This window comes from Lonchura striata, chromosome Z (genome assembly GCF_050655825.1).
Source record: "Lonchura striata isolate lonStrDom1 chromosome Z, ASM5065582v1, whole genome shotgun sequence".
NCBI classification, from domain to species: Eukaryota; Metazoa; Chordata; class Aves; order Passeriformes; family Estrildidae; genus Lonchura; species Lonchura striata.
Genome location: NC_140740.1, coordinates 49,041,136 through 49,062,039, shown reverse-complemented (window position 1 = coordinate 49,062,039; position 20,904 = coordinate 49,041,136). Strand labels below are relative to the sequence as shown.

The following is a 20,904-nucleotide window of genomic DNA, read 5'->3' as shown; positions in this document are numbered from 1 at the left end:
TCCTGGCAGTGAAGAGTGAGTGTCACTGAGACAATTCGGTCATGTTTATCCTTGGGGGCAAGCACAGAGCTCACAGGAGCTGAGGTTTCTGCTCCTATGCCATACTTGGCTGGTGGAGAATGAGAAAAAGGGAAGACCAGCCCTTGGCTGCCTCCAGTTGGCTGGAGCACTGTCCCAGACTCCTTGTGTTTGGTGGCTAGCATTGTCTTTGAAGGGAGTGCTGCAGGCCTACATTCCTCTCTGCTTCTGTTGAGAAGGAAATTACCATGGCAAGTGGCAGGGTACCAGCCAACACTGACACTCTTTGTGCTTGTGACACCAGCAAAAAGCCCCCATCTGCAAAGGGCTCACCCCTCTCACTCCTCTGCAGCCAGTGCTCCTCCTGTGGCATGCCTTGTCCTGCTGTCTCCCACAGAAGGAAGTAGAATATGGAATAGAGAGAACTTTCTCATCATCATTCATGTGCTTTCTCACCATCACTTAGCAGCCAGGACGTTGCAGCAGCAGGGATCATTCCTGGGACTAATGCCTTCTTCAGTAATGTTGTTGCAGCCATGTACTGGTGAAGTCTTGCTCAAAGACTAAGGAGCTACTTCCTTTTTGGGAGGTTGTGTGTGCTCATGAATGTGTGTACAGAACTGCATCCTGCAGTTATGGCTTTCCAGAGAATACTAGTGGGTGGTTCAAAAAGTAAAATAAGGATATTATTATTATACAAATATAATTTGATTCTTTTAGTATTAAATAAGCCCCCGGTAAACTTATATTTACTTGGCAGTGAAAACATAAAACTTGATTTGGCAATTACATTTAGGAAAACATTAGGAACTCAAGGGAGAAAATACTACTTGGCCAAGCATGTTGAACTAATGCTGAGAAATGGGGCTCTGTGAATGTGAATTCAACACAGTTTTTTAAAGCTACTTACTCGGTCTCCTTCCACTGTTGGCCAACTGACAGAAATTCAATATTTTTCTTCTAGTGAATGAAAAGCATAGTCAGAAACAGCCATTGGGTCAGGTTCATATGCAAAAGCTCCTCTTGTGCTTTTGTTTCCTAATTGCTTTTGGAAGGGTTTTTCGGACTGGGCTGACGCAGTTGTGTGTGTGGATTTCCTGGCAAATAAGAAAGGTGACTGTGTCCAAAAGACATTTAAGAGTGTGAATTCACAGCCTTTCCATGTCTAATCAAGGAGCGTAAACCATTAGCCACATGTTCCCCATTTCCATCACATTTTTTCACACTTAAACAAAAACATGCCAAAGGAAAGGTGCTACATTTTTTAATGCCCCCAAATAGGAACCACAGGAGTCCATTAAATGCTGTGGTCATTTCCAGCATACAAATCAATTTTCCTTGTGGTGGTGAAGTGGTGAATAATGCCTGGTTTGTTTAAAGGAGCATGACTGATTTTGGATGAAGGATCCTGTCACTTTGGCATTTTTAGTTTTATTTATTGCATGCAAGCGTATAAAACCTGGTACTGGCCTCAGTGCCAGGCTTACTAGTGGAAAAGCTGAAAGGACCACATAACGTCTGGTGCAGCAAAGAAGTTCTCCTTCTGCAAGGCATTTGCTGGACTCCTGAAAAATTATTTTGATTAACATGGCAGAGAAGGATTTCATCAGTTGGCATCTACTGGCTTTATTTTTTCTTCCATTTTGCCTGTGTCAAGATGAATACATGGAGGTGAGCAGAAGATCTTATAAACCAGTGGCCAAAATATTGCAGAGTCACCACCAGACTGGTCACAAAGGTTCCAGAAGCAGGGAAATATTGAAACAGCGGAATCAACTTATAGAGTGGACTGTTGATAATAGCACATCTACAGACCATAAAGTCCTGAGACCAGAGGTAGATGATGTAGAACTGACTACCTCAGATAGAGTCCAGGTACTCTGAATTAATCTTCTAAAGATATCTTTAAAGCTAATGAAATTTTTTTTTTTTTGCTAACATTACTAGTGATATATTTATGAAATACTTTTTATTGAAGCTGTGTATTGGTCTGTAACTTGCTGGGCTGCTTTATAGGATCTTTTAATGAGCTGGTAGAATCAGCAGTGGTTGGGGACACTGGTTTCAACACAGGCAGCAATGCTTTATTCTGTAGAAACTGTGAACTTGTGATATATTATATATGCTGAAATACAGTCTCTTAATTATCCCAAGATATTATTTATTTAATTATATATAAAAGTTTTAGATATTTCTGACTCATTTGGATGTGAAGGAAAATTGCAGCATTTCTAGAGTTATTTGGAGAGATTCAATTAGTAGAGAATAATTTTACTTTAAAATGACATACATAAAGTATATTTCTTGTGCTTGAGACAAAAATAATGAAATTCTGAATGTTCAAAAATTTTATTCTAAGGAGTAGCTTGAAAAAAACAGATAGTAATGTAATGAGTAGATTTAATAATAGAAGACAACTGAGAGTTTAAGAAGAAAAAAGACTTGCAATGAAATTCTAAATCATCTGCAGTATCTGCATTTTAAACTGAGAATCTTTTTATGCCTTTCATGGCACTTTACATACTACAGTTATTAGTTTACAACACTGGGAATATGGCATAACTTGATTATACACAAAATATTGTAGTCCAAATTTGACAGAAAAGAATCTGAGGGGCAGAAGATGAAGCTTTTTCTAGCACTAGGCAAAACAAAATTCCATTCAAATGAAAGGGGTTTTTTTGATCAATGTGTTTTATTAACAGCAAGAACATGGGTGGTTTTTCCTACAGTTTATATGAATATTTGAGTCATGTATAGTTCACCTTTTACCCTCTGGGGTTTTAAAATTTATTCAGATCAAAGTAAGATATTTTGAATTGCCAAAAGCAAGGACATGCAGATAAGTATTAAATAATAGCCTATGTTATGATAAGCAGAGAAGAGGTCTGATTTTAATCCTGTACTGGGCTTGAAGAACTGAAACGCATCCAAGGATGGGAAAAGGTTTAATACACCACTGTATTCCCTGTATTAAAACTTCACAGTGCTTTCCATTTTGTATTTCTTGGGCAGGAGTTAAATGTTCCTCTCATGCACTCAGCAAAACAGGTATTTAACTGTAGGCATGTTAAACCACTTGCAGAATATAGGCAGTTTAAAACATAAGGTGTACAGTCCAAAGAGCCAGCCAGTGTGTGCAGACCTCTTTATTGCAGGGAGAATTCTGCAGCTGTATGCTGTGGACCATGCACAAAAGATTCCCCTTTAACACTACACAGTTTTAGATAATGCAGAATTTAATGCAAAATCACAACTTTTTAGGGCTCAAACTCTCCTCCACAGAAAGTGTGTTTAGGCTGCGTGTGTCTCTTGTCAGAGAGTTTAATGCAACTTGTCTGGAGCTGCCTGCTGGGGAACTTCAGTTGTGACAATAAAAACAAGCCCAGTGAGTCTGAGTACAGCTGATGGCAGTCATTTACCTGCCAGCCCATCTCCAAGAAGCAATCTCTGCTGGGGAAATAATGTAATTTTTGGCTTACTGAAATGAAATGGAGCACTAGCAGATGCACAACAGAGATAATCAATCACACGGTGGCTTATGCAATATGTGTTTTCCGCTTCCAGACTCCAGGAATTTCTAGGCAGAGAAAGAACAAAGGTGGCACTGACATGTGTTAATTCATGTCAAATCTCTCTCTTTCCCTTGAGTTATATGGAAACTATTCAATTCCTATTTCCTGCTTTCTTGATTGTTTTAGATAGAATAGCTCAACCCAGCTAAAGAGAATTTAGGCTGTGGAATTTTATCCTCTTGCTGAAGTGTTTCAAAGGTCCCATTCCCTGTTGTGGAAAAGAGATGATAGCATTTGTTGTTACTAATTTCTTTGCTGCACTGGGTGCAAGGCCAGCTTCCACACTGCTGTCAACTCATGTAAAATATAACATGCATTTCCCAAGAACAAGGACTCTTAGTGACTAGGGAGAGTCATGACAGACCATTTTTGCATTTCAGGTTGCTCTTTGAAAATCTTTAAATATCACTAGCCAGGCAGTGTTTTACCCTGAATTTTGGCAACTTTTGTTTGTTTCTTTGCTTGGAGATGGGGCATGGAGGGCCTAAGTGCAAACAGAGACAGATATTTTGCATTCAGAACAGAAGTCAAGAATAGTAGAGGTATATTACTTGTCTTCTACATTGTCCTAGACAATAAAACAGAAATTCATACAATTAATCAGGAAGTCAAAAAGGACTGGGTATCCAATTATGACTTGTTCACAGCTTGAAATTAAGGGAATTTCATAGACCATCTGTTGCCTAGATCATTCTCCTATATACTAAATCATGGGAAATTCAGCAGATTGCCTCAGAAATAGTTCCAGTTTTCTATCAGTGTTAGGATATCAATGTGGCAGATGCATTTCACAAGCCCTAAATCATATTAATGTTCTGGCACCAAAGCCAAATATTCACTGACAAAATTAATGCAGAAATGGCTGCAAAGGATGCGTTTGGCAAGTAGATTGCAACTAATCTCTATGGCATATTTGAGTGTAATTTTACTTTAGGAACATGTACTCTTTAAATGTACTCTTCATGAAGTTCTCTGCTTTTAAAGATTTGAAGAAAATTCTAAATATTCATCAACCTTGGTAGGTGACCATGAATATTTTTTTTTTTCTCCTAGTGAAAGAGTAAAGTCAATAAATTAATTACTTTATGACTTGCATAAACAGCTATTTTTAAATCAGCAGAACTGTTGCATACAAGGCTGGCAGGACTTGCCTTATTTCACACCTAAGAATCTGATGAGATTTTTTTTTTGAGGTAATGCCAAATAGCACTTTATTATGATCATTGCTTGTATCTATTTTATTTTAAAATACCTGTTTCTCTAATAAAGTTGTTCAAGATTTCAGTACATTGTCAGAAAAATCCAAATTCCATCTGCACAGAGAGAGTCTCACATGCAGTCCACTTTACTGGATTCATGTCTTCACTCAATTACAGCCCATTATTCTAAGTCTTTGGATTTTTTTAGGCTGATATTTCTTATTTGCTCTTGGCAGGTGTGTATTTAGTTCACCTTAAATTTTAATATGAATATGAAGTACTATCTAAAAAAAGCTGGAGATTTTAATCTCAATGCAAAAATCAACGTAATTCTTTTAGGGGGTACAACATGCTTGCACAATTCCAGTCCTCTGGTACTTGCCTCCCTTTCAAGGACTGAAAAGGGGCTGGAAGCAGAGCTACTTCTTCTCTCATACCAGAAATACTATAAAAAGTGCATCGGGTGATTGTCAGTTATGTCCTGCCTAACAACTGGAAGAGACAAAACAGCCATAAAGATATAAATAGATTCTCCAGGAAGAGACAGTTCAAGAGGCAGAACCTATTTTTCTCATTAAGCATAGACCTTGTCCAGAATTAATATAAAAAGCATAATCTTGACCAAACCCCATAAATATGAAGCCCTTCTGCCCATTGGCAAGTCTTAATTTTTCCATAACTATTTGAATATGAAGGATATTTGTTTAGCTGTCAAGTTGGCCTTTATTTCCATAGTAACTCCAGCATCACTGGTTCCAGCTGGACAGGGCATTATGTCTGTCTCATTGGAGGAGCTGCAGTATTTTGGTGGTGTAATGAAATGAATTTTCTATATCCGTAAGTTCCTAAGCCTTCAGAAATCAATTAATTCTAGGGGTGTGCTTGGTATTGTCCAAAACACAGTCAGAAAGTTTCAGATGACATCACTGATGACACTGAGGGCAGGAATAGAGCACACTTGTGAGTTCATTTGACAGCTCTCATCCTGCCAGAGGCTCATTTTCTGCCACTAAACCAATAAGTCTGCATTGGGCATGTAATTTGACAATGATAAAGATTAGAGAAAAGAATGGATAGGAAGGCAAATAGTAGAATGATTAAAGAAAAGTAGTAGTTGGATTGGTGTAACTATCCCACTCCAGTTTTTAAGAACTGCAGGTTTGCATCTCAGGATATTAAGAAAGAATTGTAGGGAAAAGAAACAAAGAGGGAATAAACGAGGAGGTAGAGAAATAAAATCAAACACTGAACCTTGGCCTTATCTGACGTACTGGAAGATTAGGATAACTAAGTTATGAAATTCAGTCAGAATTGAATGAGTCTCCATTAGTATAAACACAATAGTATGGAAAAGAAAACCACTTAAACAAAACCATTATTAAACTGATTACTATAGTACCTGAGCTATACATAATAAATTCATTATTTATGCTGCTGTATTTGTATTAGTCAGCATACAACTTTCCATAGTTACACATTCACCACTACAAATGATGGAAAGCCCCTAACACCTTGTGTTGTGGTAAGTTCAAATTTTTGTCTTGTGTCTTCACACTTTTTTAGGGTCTCCCAACTTTAGTAGCCTGTAAATATATAGGTCTGGGATCATGAAGAGGAATATGTTGCACAGATTTTTTTTAGTATCTTCTTTGGGTGGTCCAACACTGTTTTATTTATATTTATTGAGGACAGTTCACTGCTGAAGGTCATACCAAGTCCTTTGTGTCCTACCTCTTGTTGTACATAGTCATGTTTGTCATGACTCAGAGGTCAGTTGAAATGTGGGATCAGGATGTGAATCTAATTGAAATATTAATCTAAATTTCACTAACTGGTATTGATTTATTTTCAAAACCCTCATTATTTAACAGGACAAGTTGGGGTTTTTCAAATATTTGTGATAGATTTCTGAATACTTCTAGAGTTATTCCTTTAAATCTTCCAAAAATAACATCTTCAGGGATAACATAACTATGTGAGAATTTCATGCCAGATAAGAAATGTTTTGAAAATTTACCAAGTATATAAACAGAAATATATAATGAAGACCCTGTAACCAACATGCATGAGATTGATGTCCTCCATGAATGAGCTACTTAAAGCTTATTTTTGTGCACTTAGCCTCCGCAACCTGGACCACAGAATACAGACTGCAGTTCCTGCTGCCGAGGTGACTTTGGAGTTCGACTCTACCAAGGGCCCCCAGGACCTCCTGGGCCCCCTGGGATGCCAGGTAAAGATGAAGTATAATTCACTTTTTTTAGCAGTCTAATTTCAAGATGTAAATTGCAGTTTATTCTATGAAATATCAGAGAGTGGTCCAAACATCAGTATTTGGGGACAGATTCAGGAAAAGGTTTTTCTATAATTTCAGAGGAGATATTTTCAGTTATATTCTAAGGTATATTCAATTGAAAACCTATTTGTCATTAAAATTCAGCTTTCACAAATTCATACTGAAAACAATCTTATTACACCTCTAGGAAAAACTGGTCTCTCTTAAAACAGCATGAAATTCCCAATAAACTTGGAAGAACTTGTTCCCTGGAGCTGATTATTGTGATCACCTTTGTATATCCAGCTGTGTTACTGTGTTACTGTATTCAAGGGCTTTTCTTCATCTAGCATACTGATAGCCAACATTTTACAGAAACACAATGCTTCTTTTGTCTCACAGAAATTCTTTCACTTTCTTCTTGCATCTTCTCTTTTATAATAAAAAAATCCTACTTTTTAACATAAAAAATGCCCAAAAAAGAACAACATACACAAGAAAAGTGTATACTTTGATCTGGAAATTGATATGGAAATAGAAGAGCCTAGAGAATGTTGCTTGCATGAGGGTGTCAGGTTGTGCTACCTTCAGGTAATGTAGGAATGAAAATTTAGAATGGAAATCACCATTCCTAAAGCAGAGGTACAACATAAATGAACACGTCACTGAAAGAGAGACTTGTATCTTCTTCAAAAACTTATACCTTCTGTTATCACAATAAAAATGCAATTCAGTGATCCATTACTTACAAATAAATTGTTGGATTCTTAGAAGCAGGATACAATTTTATATTAGAACCACATTTTCAAGGCTGCAATGGACATACTGGGGCATGGCCTAGTCCCAGCTTTGTCCTTTCCTCCTCTCTCAGTCCCACTCTCTGTCACTGCAGGATACCACAAATGTACATCTGGCAGCAGTCTCCTGCACCCTGGGATTTTGCTGGGTTTCATGTTGTGCCTGTAAGTGAAACAGCAGTAGTTGCTTTTCCCCTTGATTGAATCAAATGTTGCTTCCAGGCTTCTGTTCTGAACTGGTAGAGCAGTTCTGGCTTCACATAAAGGATCATTCTTGCAATTTTTAAGAGCTGCAGATTTCTCTATCCAAACAAAAATGTTCATAATTTTTCTTTCACCTTTTGGCTTCCTTGTTTGAAGGGTTTTTTTCTTAATAGGAAAACTCTGAAGGATCACATCATCATCAGGTTTGATCTCAAACAACACCATTCTTGTAAATTTGTGACCAGAGAGAATAATCAAAGAACAAACAGAGTGGCAAAGAGCCTAATTTCAACTCAGGTTGAATTAGAACAATGATGACATTAATTAATCCCCTGAGCTGAAAGATCAGGCTTTTGCTGCAGGAGGCATAATAATTGCTTAGTTATTCTAGCCAACTCTAAAATCCTGTCAGCTGCATAGACATTTGCTTAGTAATTTAGTCAGTCAACACCAGGAACTAAGTAATACTGCAGATGCATGAGTATGTTTTGCAATGAGTCTTCTTACTCATTTACTCATTTATAAAAATTTTGTCTCTCTTTAAATCTAGGACTATGCAGTCAAAATGACCCCTAGCCAGCACCCTCAGAATACATATTGTCCTATTTTTAGTACAGATTTTAATTACTTTAATGCTACAAGCCTTTCATCATTTGTGTGGATGTGTTTTAAAGATAGCAAAATCTTATTCAAAATTATCTTACCCCATCATGATTGACTTAATTTACCAGGAAATTGGTGTTTGTACTAAAGGAAAAGCAAAACTGCTTCTGCAAGCTGCCTAGTATGTGTCAATAGAAAGTTGCTTTTGCTTTCCTTGAGCCTTCTGTCTGCTGAGGTCTTCCTGCACATCTCCCCAACAAAGCAATGACTTGAGACACCACCACAGTTAAATCCCCAAATATTTGTTCTTCTGGAAATCGCTCACCAAAACCTCTACCATCAACCTGACAACACTGCAGGTTCTTATCCATTACATCTCAGCCTGGGTTTATGGCACTGACGAGCACCATGTTGCAAGCTGGTGGAAGAGGACCCTGTGACACTTACCTGTTAAAGTATGATAAATTATTTAAATAAACCAGAAAGCTTTGTTTCCCTTCAGGAAATCATGGAAACAATGGAAATAATGGAGCAACTGGCCAGGAGGGAGCTAAAGGTGAGAAAGGAGACAAAGGAGATATTGGACCAAGAGGAGAGCGTGGCCATCATGGACCCAAAGGCGAGAAGGGTTACCCTGGGATTCCCCCAGAGCTACAGGTACAACTTCTCTGGCTCATACTGGCAGAAGCAAATCTCCAATTATGGTTTTCTTCACTGAGAAAACAGCACCTTATTACTGTAAGATACTTAAGAAGAAAACCCCCTTGTAAATTAATACTGTAACAGGCATATACAGCCCTTGTCCTTACTGAAGAAAGTGCTCTGCCAGATCTTTCTGGAAAAGAAAAGCTTTAGTCAGAATCCAGCTGAAAAATAGGCAGGAAGAAACATATATGCTTTCCTTTGAGGGCAAAAAGCCAGTATCTGGGTTATTAAAGGAGAATAGCAGGGACTATCATTTTTCTACCAAGATGTATCACATAAATAATTGCAGTTCCCACAGCATATGGAAAGAGTAAAGGAGTCATGTTTCTCAGGGCAGCCTGGCTTTATGAGATTCTCAGAAGCACATGTATCGAGCTCCTCAAAATACAGGCTCAAAATTTCCGAGTGCAGTAAGAGTCCTCTAATTTAAAAAATACCTGTGAAATTTCAAAAAAATACCTGTGATATTTCAAAAAAAACCTGTGTATTTATAAGTTTAGATATTTTAAATATGTTTGGGACCATGAAGGTTCTGTCTATGAATGAATAACTCAAAAGCCAGATGAGCATTTAAATATGGGTTCAAGCCTGAGCTGTTGAGCTCAACTCTTATATTGACACAATCTCACAGCTTTTGCACTAAAGCTTCTTCAAATCCAAGAAATCTGGCAGATGACAGAGAATTTGTGTATGTATATATAAATATATATGTATGTATATATATTATATATATATATATACACACACAGATATTGATATATGTGCATATACGCATAATAAATATATATAATATATACTCAGAGTATAGCTGAATATCTTATAAACATACCTTTAATTATGTTTAATATATGTCCTTGTATAATTTTAAAATGAACTACCATTGTTTTTTTTCTTACATAAAGACAATGGTAGGATTGTAATTAAAACTGAGTGATGAAAGAGGATGAACAGTGAAAGCTTATATTGTAATACCTATTTCCAGTGCTTAAAATTCCATCACTTCTTTTATCAGATGTGTTTAAAAATGTTTACAGTATTTCTTCTCACCATACTTAAGAATTTTAAAGTCAGTGGTGGTATAGGAGAAAACACTTTTGAATACAATACTATTTTAAGTACAGAATTATTTTGAAAAGCTTTAAAACTTTGTGTATCCATGTTGACCTGCTACTGCACAGTGAGACCTAAGGAGAAAAGATATATTTTTCTGTTGTTCTGTTCAACCCACAAAAAGTAGCTTAGGGTCAAAGAGACTGTGAAATGGAATCTAGACAAAATGCAATAAATTCCATCAATCTGTCACTGCAGCTGCTTTCCTTTAACACATGATGAACTTTGATGTGATCCTGACTGAGAAGCAAGATATTAACAATTTGCCATAATAAAAAATGCATCCATGCAGGGGTAAGGAAAATCAGCCTAAGCTTTCAGCTCACATCTGGAGCTCCTTAAATTTCTGAACAGATGGTTAATGATTTCCATTACTGGATCCAGACTTGCATTTGATTGTCTGTTTTGGTTTTGTTCTGGTTTGGATCTGAAATCAAAAGGAGTTTGGCCTGTTTTTTTTATTTTTTAAATACCAGCATAGCTGGAATCTCACAAAAAATGTCATTTTTGTGATGGGCAGTAACAGATGCAACTGAACACTTGTCATTAAGAAGTTGAGATAGAAATAAAAAGCCAAATCTCTATGTAATCTTTTGGCAATAAAGTGTGGCAATTCTAATGCTACCCCATTTACTCACATAATATGGGGCGGGGGGGGTGGGGATGATAGACTTACAGAAAAGGTCACTCCCTTCCCCTAAGCAGAGCAGTTGGCAGGGTCCTTCCCTGGTATATTGCTGAGGTTAATTCAAATTGTCTGGTGTGGGGTTTTTTGCACTGCTTCCTATAAAAATTTCTAGGGCAAGAAGTGAAACATGAAGTTGAAGGACAGTTTTAATTTTCTTATTTTCCCCTCTTGGTCTCCACCACCCTCTGTTTTCAAGACTCAGGGTAACAAATAGAAAAAGCATTGAATATTGAGTCCCAGCTGCTGCACATCCAGAGAACCTCTAATAGAAGTGCTTCATCTATCTCTAAGAAGAAACACTAATCTGCATGCATTTTACTGGGCATTGTTTGTTTCCACACATGCAGTTAAAAGCAATATTCAGTTTAAACGCTTTGGGGAATACATAAAACAATATAAAACCCTTTTGTCATAAACATCATCCATTTCAATACTATATTGCTGTTGCATCATTCTAGCGAGACATAAAAGTAAATAAAATCTGAAATTAAGGTTCTGAGCTGCAAACACTTGACCATATGCTCACTTTACAGTCATGAATAGTCCAATTGAATATGAGAACCCTAGTCTTCTTCCAGTTTCATTCAATGGGAGTTTTGTTAACTGGAGTTTATTGGCCTTGGAGCAAGCCCTAGAAGAACATCTCTGTAAGGAAAATAAACAGACTGCAAATACAGAAAAAAATCTGTACCTTATTGCTCTACACATGTATTTTTCATGAATGACTGTCTGAACGAGAACTGGATTTTTGCAGGTCGCGTTTATGGCTTCAATGGCTACTCACTTCAGCAACCAGAACAGTGGGATCATCTTCAGTAGCGTTGAAACCAATGTTGGGAATTTTTTTGATGTCATGACCGGGAGATTTGGTGCTCCAGTGAATGGTGAGCATTTGCAAAACAAAATAATGTAATTACTGGAGCTGCAGGGAGATGCGTGGTCAAAAAGGATGAGGCACTATTTAACTGCCTTTGCACTTGCTCTGAATAGCTGTTGCTACCTACTTTCCAGAAAATTTAATTGAAAACTGAGCAAGCCAAGAGAAGTCTTGCCAGCCAGTGAGACTAGGGTTGACACAAAGGCAGGAGGAAGAGGCATGGCCAGGGCTGGGGAGGGAGCAGGACTGTCTGCTTTGCTGTAGCTCTTTAGCCCTTCAGCCACTGTGATGACACAACCACAATCTTGAAGTTTATCAAGCAGCAGCAGCTTCACAGTTGCCTCCTCCACCTCCTGCCTCCTGTCAATCTCTTCATCCTCATCCTCCCCCATGCCAATTCAGCTGCGAGCTGACTTGCAACAGATGTATGGCTGGAAATGAGGCATTACAATTCTTCATGGGTTACTTCTCAGCTGCATCAATCCCCCTCTTATGCAGCTGTGATGCAGGATAAACAACACCTGCCATATATAGAATTAAAATTAATCAGATTTTGGAATACTATAAGCAGAAGCAAAGTATCTGCTGACAACTGGAAGGCAGTTTTGTCCACAGCTGTTATGTTTTCTAAGCAAGAAGCACAAATCTGCAGCATGATTACTTCTTTCTATGAAGCAAACAAGTTGTATTTTATAACCTTTTCAGGGGTGTATTTCTTTACTTTCAATATGATGAAACATGAAGATGTGGAGGAAGTGTACGTGTACTTGATGCATAATGGTAATACAGTGTTCAGCTTATATAGGTAAGTAAAAAGCCAGGCCATCTTAATGCTAAAGACATTTATATGGATGTGATAGCTTGCTCACCTTTCAAGAAATATAAAATTGTTTATATATTGGACAAAATTCTCTAGAGTAAAAAAAACAACAAGAAAACCTATTTTATTTTGCCATCCTCAGCTTGCGTATTTGGACCATACACACCACAGATGCTGGACCTAAAATTCCACCTTGATCACCATTTTCTCAAACTCAGGGGAAAGAAGTTAGCACTACAAGTCAGGGTTGGAGTTTAGTGGTATCATGCTGTCATTCTGCTAAAATATATCTTCATCCTCATTTTGCTTGTCAGAGGAAGGAAATAATGAAATGTTCAGTTACTAGTTACAGTCTTGTTAACATGAGGGCAGTAAAGTTGGGAAGTGTTTATGCTGCAGTAGTAAGGATGAGTAAGAAACAAAGGTCTTCCATTTACCGACCTTTTTATCATTAGCACACCACCACAGGCTGCTTCATCCCCAGTAGATCTTTTCTGCAAAAGAAAAAGTACTTAATTTATATTCCCTCTGAGGCACTGATGTCAGAAATGGCAAGAGGTAGAAGAAAGGGGACCAACACTCAGGCAAAGCCAGGAGGTTAGCCCAAATGTACGTACCCATGTTCCAGTGAAAGTCTTAGTATGGAGAGAGCTGACTGTCTGCTCACTGCCTGTGCTGGAAGCACAGGGGGTCAGCTCTTAAAATTAGTTGGAATGAATTCAAGGGGAAAAAAGCATCACAGGAAATCTGTAGTGTTGTGATCAATGAGCAGTGTTTCATTTTAAACAAAAAATTTGTTCCCGTGTCCTGGAAAAAAATAAGTTACAATTCCAGAACTTCAGAAAGGAATGAAATAATGAATTTAGGTAAGGTGCAAAATTTGACTAGGAGATCAAATGTAGAAATTTGCCAAAATTTCCTTATAAAGCTGAATAAATGTTGGCAAGTCTTTAAGAAAGTTTTCCTCAGGATAACAACATACTTATTGGATTTTTTTTATAAAGTTGTTTGTTTGATCATTGTTGAGAAACAAAAAGCTGACTTGTTAAAATATTCATCCTTAGCTATGAATCTAAAGGGAAAGCAGATACTTCAGGAAACAGTGCAGTCCTAAAACTTGCTAAAGGAGATGAAGTTTGGCTGCGAATGGGAAATGGAGCCCTCCATGGGGACCATCAACGCTTCTCCACCTTTGCTGGGTTTCTTCTTTTTGAAACCAAGTAAAAAAAAAAGAAAACAACCCAATAAATGTTTATGTGAAAAACCATCTTTTTTGGAACTGGTATATTTCACTAGAATGTGAAAGAACTTTACAGCATTGGAGGATCAAGAAGCCTTGTTTTGATGCAAATGTGTTGCTACCTGTGTATCAGAGATGGGTTGAATACACTGGGTAGCTGACACTGATTCACAGAGTATATATTGTCATCTATTAATCATTAAATGTTGCTATTGCTCTCTTCCTCAAAAGTGAATGAAAAACAAAGGAAAAGGAGTTTAAAGAATTTCAATAGCAGTTTACATAAAGTCAATTTCATCTCTAAATATACTTTAGTTAAGTATGTCAGGAATTAAACAACTGATTCAAAATTTTTGGATCATTTATTCAATTCTTCTTACATGTTCATTTAAATTTGCATCATGGAAACAGGCCTGAATGTATTATAAGCAGGCTCAGGTGAGACCAGATCTAAGGGAAGAAGTTTTTACTGGATTGAAATCAGATCAAATCAAAGAAAAAAAATGTGAAAATATAGATGTCAATGATTCAGGTTCATTGCATTCCCATCTCAAATCTCTGAAGATGTATCTGGTGTCATTTTTCACAGATTTTTAGCACATATTTATGCTTAGTCTCTCTCTCTCTCTCTCTTAGAATAAGAATGTCAGTAGTTCTTGCCTTAGTAGCATCTTGAAGCTAAGGTAATTTAGTTTGCAGTGTGAAGGGGATCAGGCAGGGGAACTGTAATGTTTCCCCTAGCCTTAGAATTTTTAAAACCTGATGTAAGCCAATGCAGGGTGTCAAAGCAAAGGTATATATGCTAGAGAAATCAGGATATGCCAACAGCACAGAGATGAACTTAGTGGTGTTTGTAGCTCCTCCAGAAGGATGCACCTTATAATATTGCATGTTTACTTAACAGAGAAGTTGTTGAAACAATTTTCCTAGCAGCCTTCCAAGTATCAGTATTTCAGAAAAAGTCATTGCAGCAGCTAAGCCAGTTCAGTATTTAAACTGGTAAAAGTAAATGCTAGCTGGTTTAGCTTCCACTGGGCCACTCTTCAGCACTCATGTCTGGCTTTTTAAAATCTGGGACCTGAAATTCTGTCTTGATATTTTCATTTCAATAAGCACCAAAATCAATACTGAAGTTTGAATGTATCTTGTTCTGGCTCTCCACACAAAAGGCAATGAAATATAAATTCCTTTTTACAGACATTACATTTTAATCAGATATTACCTGCCATTAATGTATAACAAGAAGGTGGGGTTAGGAAAATATTTATTTGAAATTCTTTTATACTGGATACAGGTATCAGTAGTACAACAATAGAGCAAATGAATTGAAATCTGCTCTATGAATCTGTGCATCCTTGTACACATTCCTAGCGTATCTAACCACATCTTATGAAGAAAATGCATGTTGATACTTGATGATTATGACTTGTGATTTTTTAGTTTTATGCATCAACCACTGAAAATACTAGCTTTAATGAACAGTTGTCTTATGTGTTTTAATAATTTCTTTATCAGCTTGGGTCAGGTCTGTGCCACATAGGTTTTCAAACCCCGAGACCATGTTATTTTGTTAAGCTTACTTTGTAAAATATACATTTATCCAATAAAGATTAATGGTTACAAAACTATACTGGTTTGCTGATATCTGTATTTACCAAGGACATTACCATTTGGAGACAATAGAGAGATGTTCGTTTTAATATGCTTTTTCTTAGCATTCATTTTGCTACTGAATGGGAGAAAGCCAGCATTAAGAATTAAAATATATTTATTTTACACATGTGTGCAAATATATACACACACATATATATATATAACACTTAAATCTGTAAAGTCTCCTTTGGGGACTCACTTTTCCTTTGTGACATGGCCATTTAAAGCCATTTTGGTCAGACGGAAGTACTTAGAAACTGTATGACATACACTGATTTTAAGCTCCTTTTTGTCTTATTGTCTACTGTAATAGGCATAATATAAAAGAAAGTCATGTTTTGCCTAAGCCATTTTTTATTGTTTTCATGAGTTTTGTGCAACTTGACCTGCTAAGAGGGGAAGGTGAATTACCACAAAAGTTTCTTTGACAAACAAAGAGCAGTTCCAATTTTAAAGCTAAACAGTTTTTTACACCAAGGTTAAAATTCCTAGGTTTTGACTGAAATCTCAGCAGTCTTTTTTACTGCATGCAATCCCTGCTGATTAAGTGTCATAACACTTTACAAATAAATAGTTAACTTACATATTAATTTCCTTCAAAAGAAGATGCTTCAAAATGCAGCAACTGATGTATATATGAGTTGTATATATATACATATATGTGTGTGTGTGTGTGTTTGTGTTCTTCTCCTTCTCTAAAATTAACAAGCTTTATATTCAGTAAGTCATGTGGAATATATGATCTTTTTTCTCAGAAATGTTCATAAAGATTAGTCATCTTTCCATTGCTGCTGATAATTGAAAGACTCTTGCTTAGCAGATACTCAAGACAAAATGCCTTTTACCAGAGACTTTTATCCCCTGTTTTAAAATACATGGTATCTTGTAATTTGTGTTACAACTGAAAAACCTTCTGGAAACAGCAAAGCTGTAATTTGGCATATACTTAATGGCTTCTTGTCTTTGCTGAAATGAATCTGTATCTCTCCTCTGTCCCTGAGCTCCCAGATTTAACCAAAACTTGGCAAGACCCACAAGTCTCTGCCTGCCATGAGAGCTGTGGTTTGGTAGGCGATATTCAACCTCTGTGGTAGGTGCTGGCATCCTGGCATCAGAAAATGCTTCTCAACACAAAGCCAAATTGAGCTCTGTTCTGTGTGAAACACCCCCAAATCCTGGTCTTCCCTTTCCCCAGAATTCCAGAGACTGCTGTCCTTGCCTGTGATATCCTTGCAAGGCAGCAACTCTCATCTCCAGCTCTGTCATGAGCATTAATTGCTGTATTTTGCAAAACAGGGTTGTGTTCCACTCAAGAGGTGCTGGGTGCACCCCTTTGGCAGGGGTAAAACAACTTCTGTGCAAAACAACATGAATTAGAATGAAACAAAACAGGGGGAAATGTTACAGGTCTGAGTCTGAGTTTCACAAGTGGTATTTAAAGAAAGGATAAAGAAGTTTAATTAGAAGTCTGTGAGAAAAGAAAGAAGTTTATGGTTTTACTTTCGGAAGTTAGCCTGTGGAGTGATGGAAAAGGCAGTTTAGATTGACAACAGTTTGCAGTCTCAGCCTCACTGAAAAGCCTGCAAGGTAGAGGGAAATTTTTGAATAAAGTAGTATTTTTTTCTAAAGAGAGAATAAGGAACAAATTTTACCCTCAGATCTTTCATCTTCCCCCCTCTTTCATTGAGCTTCCTATGTTACAGCCTGCTGTCTCCTGAAGCAGTTTTTAATAAAAGTGCCTTTGAATTAAAACTTTTTTTATCCTTCTTAGTTCAGATTATTAAAATTATTCTTTTGTGATCAGAACAACAAAAAAAATCAAGGACAAAACATGTGGAGTTGTTGAGTGGTGTGTGAAAAGACCTCCAACTCTTAATTGTGGTGAATCAGTAGCAAAATTCCTCTATTTCGCAGTTAGTTCTGCTTCAACAACCGAAGAAAATACAACCTGGGTGATCAGCATTTAAAAATCTGAGGCAACAAAAGGCTGTCATGCTCAGATAGTGAAGAAAACTCTAGAAACTATCCTCATACATTAAAAGAACTTGATGGAAGGTGCACTTCCTAGTATGACGAGGTTGACTCTTAAACCAAAGGGCAATCACTCCTTTAGTTTTTGGGCCAAACCACACAGTTTTAGAAGGAATTAGAGCATCTGCAGTCCCCCATTAATTTCCAGTCATCTGCCACTGGATTGATAAAGTCACTGCACAGATATTGACATAAAGACTTAAGGATGACAGTGTATGATGTACAGTACAGGATGACTCCTTGTATCAACTGGTGAAAAATTGCACAAAAATTGCACAAAAATTGCACAAAGAAAGGGCTATTTTCCTGCTTTTCTGGAAATACTCCATCAGACATTTGGGAAAAAAAGAAAACCACAAAACTCAGTTTTTTAAAAGAATACCATTGCTAAAACACCAAAAGTAGAAACACCCATGTTCAAAGTATCTTCCACATCTTAGCTTCACTTTCTTGTGGATGCATTTCACAGTGTGATCCTCCAATCATCTAGTCACATGCTACTCCTTTGGCCTTGTCCAGAAGCAAGTATAAGTTGACTGCTGAATAAGGACTTGCCCATATACTGGAATGTGATAGGAAGAAATGAATATATAGAACATCTTCATTCCGTATGTCCATCCAAGTGTACATTTAACAAAGTGACTTTACTGTAGAAAATAGTGCACACTAATATGTAAGAATGATTGGCAGAATTAAATTAGCTCCAGCTACCTTCATTTTAGAATAGTGCTGAAGAGGTGAAGACGTTGGGTGTTTTTTGGTTTGTTTTTGTTGGGTTTTTTTTTTTTTTTTCAATCCTGGAAGTTTTTTGACAGAAAAAACTCCAGGCTCTTACACTGTAGTAGATGATGAAAGTCAAGGAATTCTGCAAACACTAGAATTTCAGGCCAGGAAACTGGAATTCAGAGATGGTGCCATTCTGCCATGTGCAAATCCTGGTCTGCAGCTGGAAGTGCTGGATGGAACATAATTTGTCTCATGTTCATTTTTTTTTTTAAACTAGAAAATAGTAGAAGCATGGTTGTTTTAAGGAAACTTTTTCAGATACTGCATCACTTCAGATCAACATTCTCTTTCCTCCAAGACTACCTGCTTCTCAGAATATTGGTTCTGTCAAGTCATTGAAGACTCACAAAATAAATAACATGTATTTGGTATGCCATAAGACACACAGTAAATGGCTTATGGGCAAGATGATGGAAACAGTTAATAAAAATAAAGGTTTCTCAATCCACCACCCTAGCCATGCAGGAGAATTTGTCTCTTGTGAATGTGGCAGATAGTGTTATCTGGCAGGAAAGGCTCACTGGAGGTAAGTTTAGGGTAGCATGGCTAAACAGTAGTTCATGTGGCATCCAGCATAGAGCTCAAGCTCAGTATTCAGGCAAATAAAATGTGGAAATAATCCCAGCCTAGAGTTTCCAGCCTCTGTAATAGTGGTTAATAATAAACTCACAGGAAAGTATTTATTTTCTCCTGATTACCAAAAATAAGGATTAGCTATATAAAGTTTTTTGCCATTCTCTTCATCTAAATCATGAAAGCACAGTAATGCAGTGTCTCAAAGGAATATGCAGTGTCTCAAAGGAAAGAAAAATATTTTGCTTCAGGTACAAGGGTTGAGGTCCAAAGTACAGAAACCAGCGTCACAGGCATCAGTAATCTGTAATCCCAGTAACCTGAAATTCCTACTTTCCAGAGTATCAGGGGGCAAATTTCTGACAACGTGAAAGTTAAAGGCAATGCCTGTTCAGTACAGCTGGGACAGATCACCACCTCAGTTACTGACTGGGCTAAAAAAACTTGCAAACTCTAGTTTTTCAAGAATATGTCTATTTTAGTGAACAGGGCAGCTTATACAATTACCTTCTGTGGATGAGACAGAGCTTTTATTTCTGAATTTATAATACGTGATCTTAGACAGACAGCCAGATTTTCAAGCAGCATGAATTCACAGCTGCTTTAGAAGGATATGATGATTTCAGAATAGAGTTTTTTTTGCTGCTGGGTGGTGGGATGTACACTTGGGAGAGCAGCAGTGCACAAATCCACACTCACACAGAAACACAAAAAAGCAAAGTGATGCTCCAAACTGATGAATCTTTTGAAATGGAAGAGATTAAGGTGTTGCATTTGGCAAGAACATTGTATCTGTCACAACAGCACAACGTTAGAAATGCAGAGTATCACCCACACTATCTCTGTGGATATCAAGAAGTGTCATGAATGGAGCACAGCTTCTATTCCGGCAAGGCACGAATGCAGGTTTTGGGATAAAGCAACCGTGTTTGAAAGCTTTGACAAGCTTGGGACACAGAACTACCATCAAATTCCATGAGAATCTTTAAAGTTCTCAATTTCAGTTTAATGCATGTATCTTTCAATTTACTAGAGAAATTTCATCTGCTACTTACATTTTCAGGCAATTATAGTTACCAAGATTTGAAATATTATAACAAATGTAATGTTTGTATTTTCATTTAACAAAATCAATACAAACTGTACAGATACTGGTATCTCTTTAGCCATGCCTTAAGATGGACTAAACTGTAAACAATTACATGTGAAAGAGGAGAATCCTGACTTTGTGTACAGCTGTAACTTCACATTTCTGCCTTCATATTTTTCCAAAGGACTGAAATGTATGGGTAATTGTAACCAACAAATCTGAGACCAAATGTAAAAGTCTGGCATTCAGTGTGTATTGCAAAAGTGCCTGCAACTCTGCAAGACATATTGATACAACTTTAATTTTTAATCCTTTAAAATTATTATTTAGAACACTGACGGTGAAATATGCATTTCACAGGATGACACAGATAGCAAACTCACTGATGTAATACAATAAAGTACACACAAGCACTCTGACACAGTGTGAATTCAATCCCAAAACAACTCCTTTCCTATACCCATTATTTTTGCAATGATGAATTCATATACCCTTCTGTTTCCTGCTGCTTATTGATGAGAAATATTAAATGGCACCACATAGATGAACATCACATTGTTTTTACTGCAAGCCAGTGGTAGAGAAGGTCTCCTTGTTTATAAAATATATTTTCTGCTGGCCAACTTGTTGCTTCAGGAGAGTTTGCTGGACTTAAATCAT

General features: G+C 37.1%; 1 protein-coding gene across 2 annotated transcripts; it reads left to right on the top strand.

Moving 5' to 3' along the window:
• Positions 1-1,503: 1,503 nt before the first annotated feature.
• Positions 1,504-15,739, top strand: C1QTNF3 (C1q and TNF related 3). 2 transcript variants are annotated; one of them, XM_021554673.4, is made up of 6 exons: positions 1,504-1,689; positions 6,914-7,025; positions 9,174-9,328; positions 11,929-12,058; positions 12,757-12,856; positions 13,936-15,739. In XM_021554673.4, exons 1-6 carry the CDS (start codon positions 1,606-1,608, stop codon positions 14,093-14,095), a joined length of 741 nt encoding a protein of 246 aa, XP_021410348.1. In that variant the 5' UTR covers positions 1,504-1,605; the 3' UTR covers positions 14,096-15,739. The 2 variants fall into 2 exon arrangements, with proteins under 2 accessions (XP_021410348.1, XP_021410347.1); XM_021554672.4 differs by having other exon boundaries at positions 1,504-1,893.
• Positions 15,740-20,904: the final 5,165 nt, after the last annotated feature.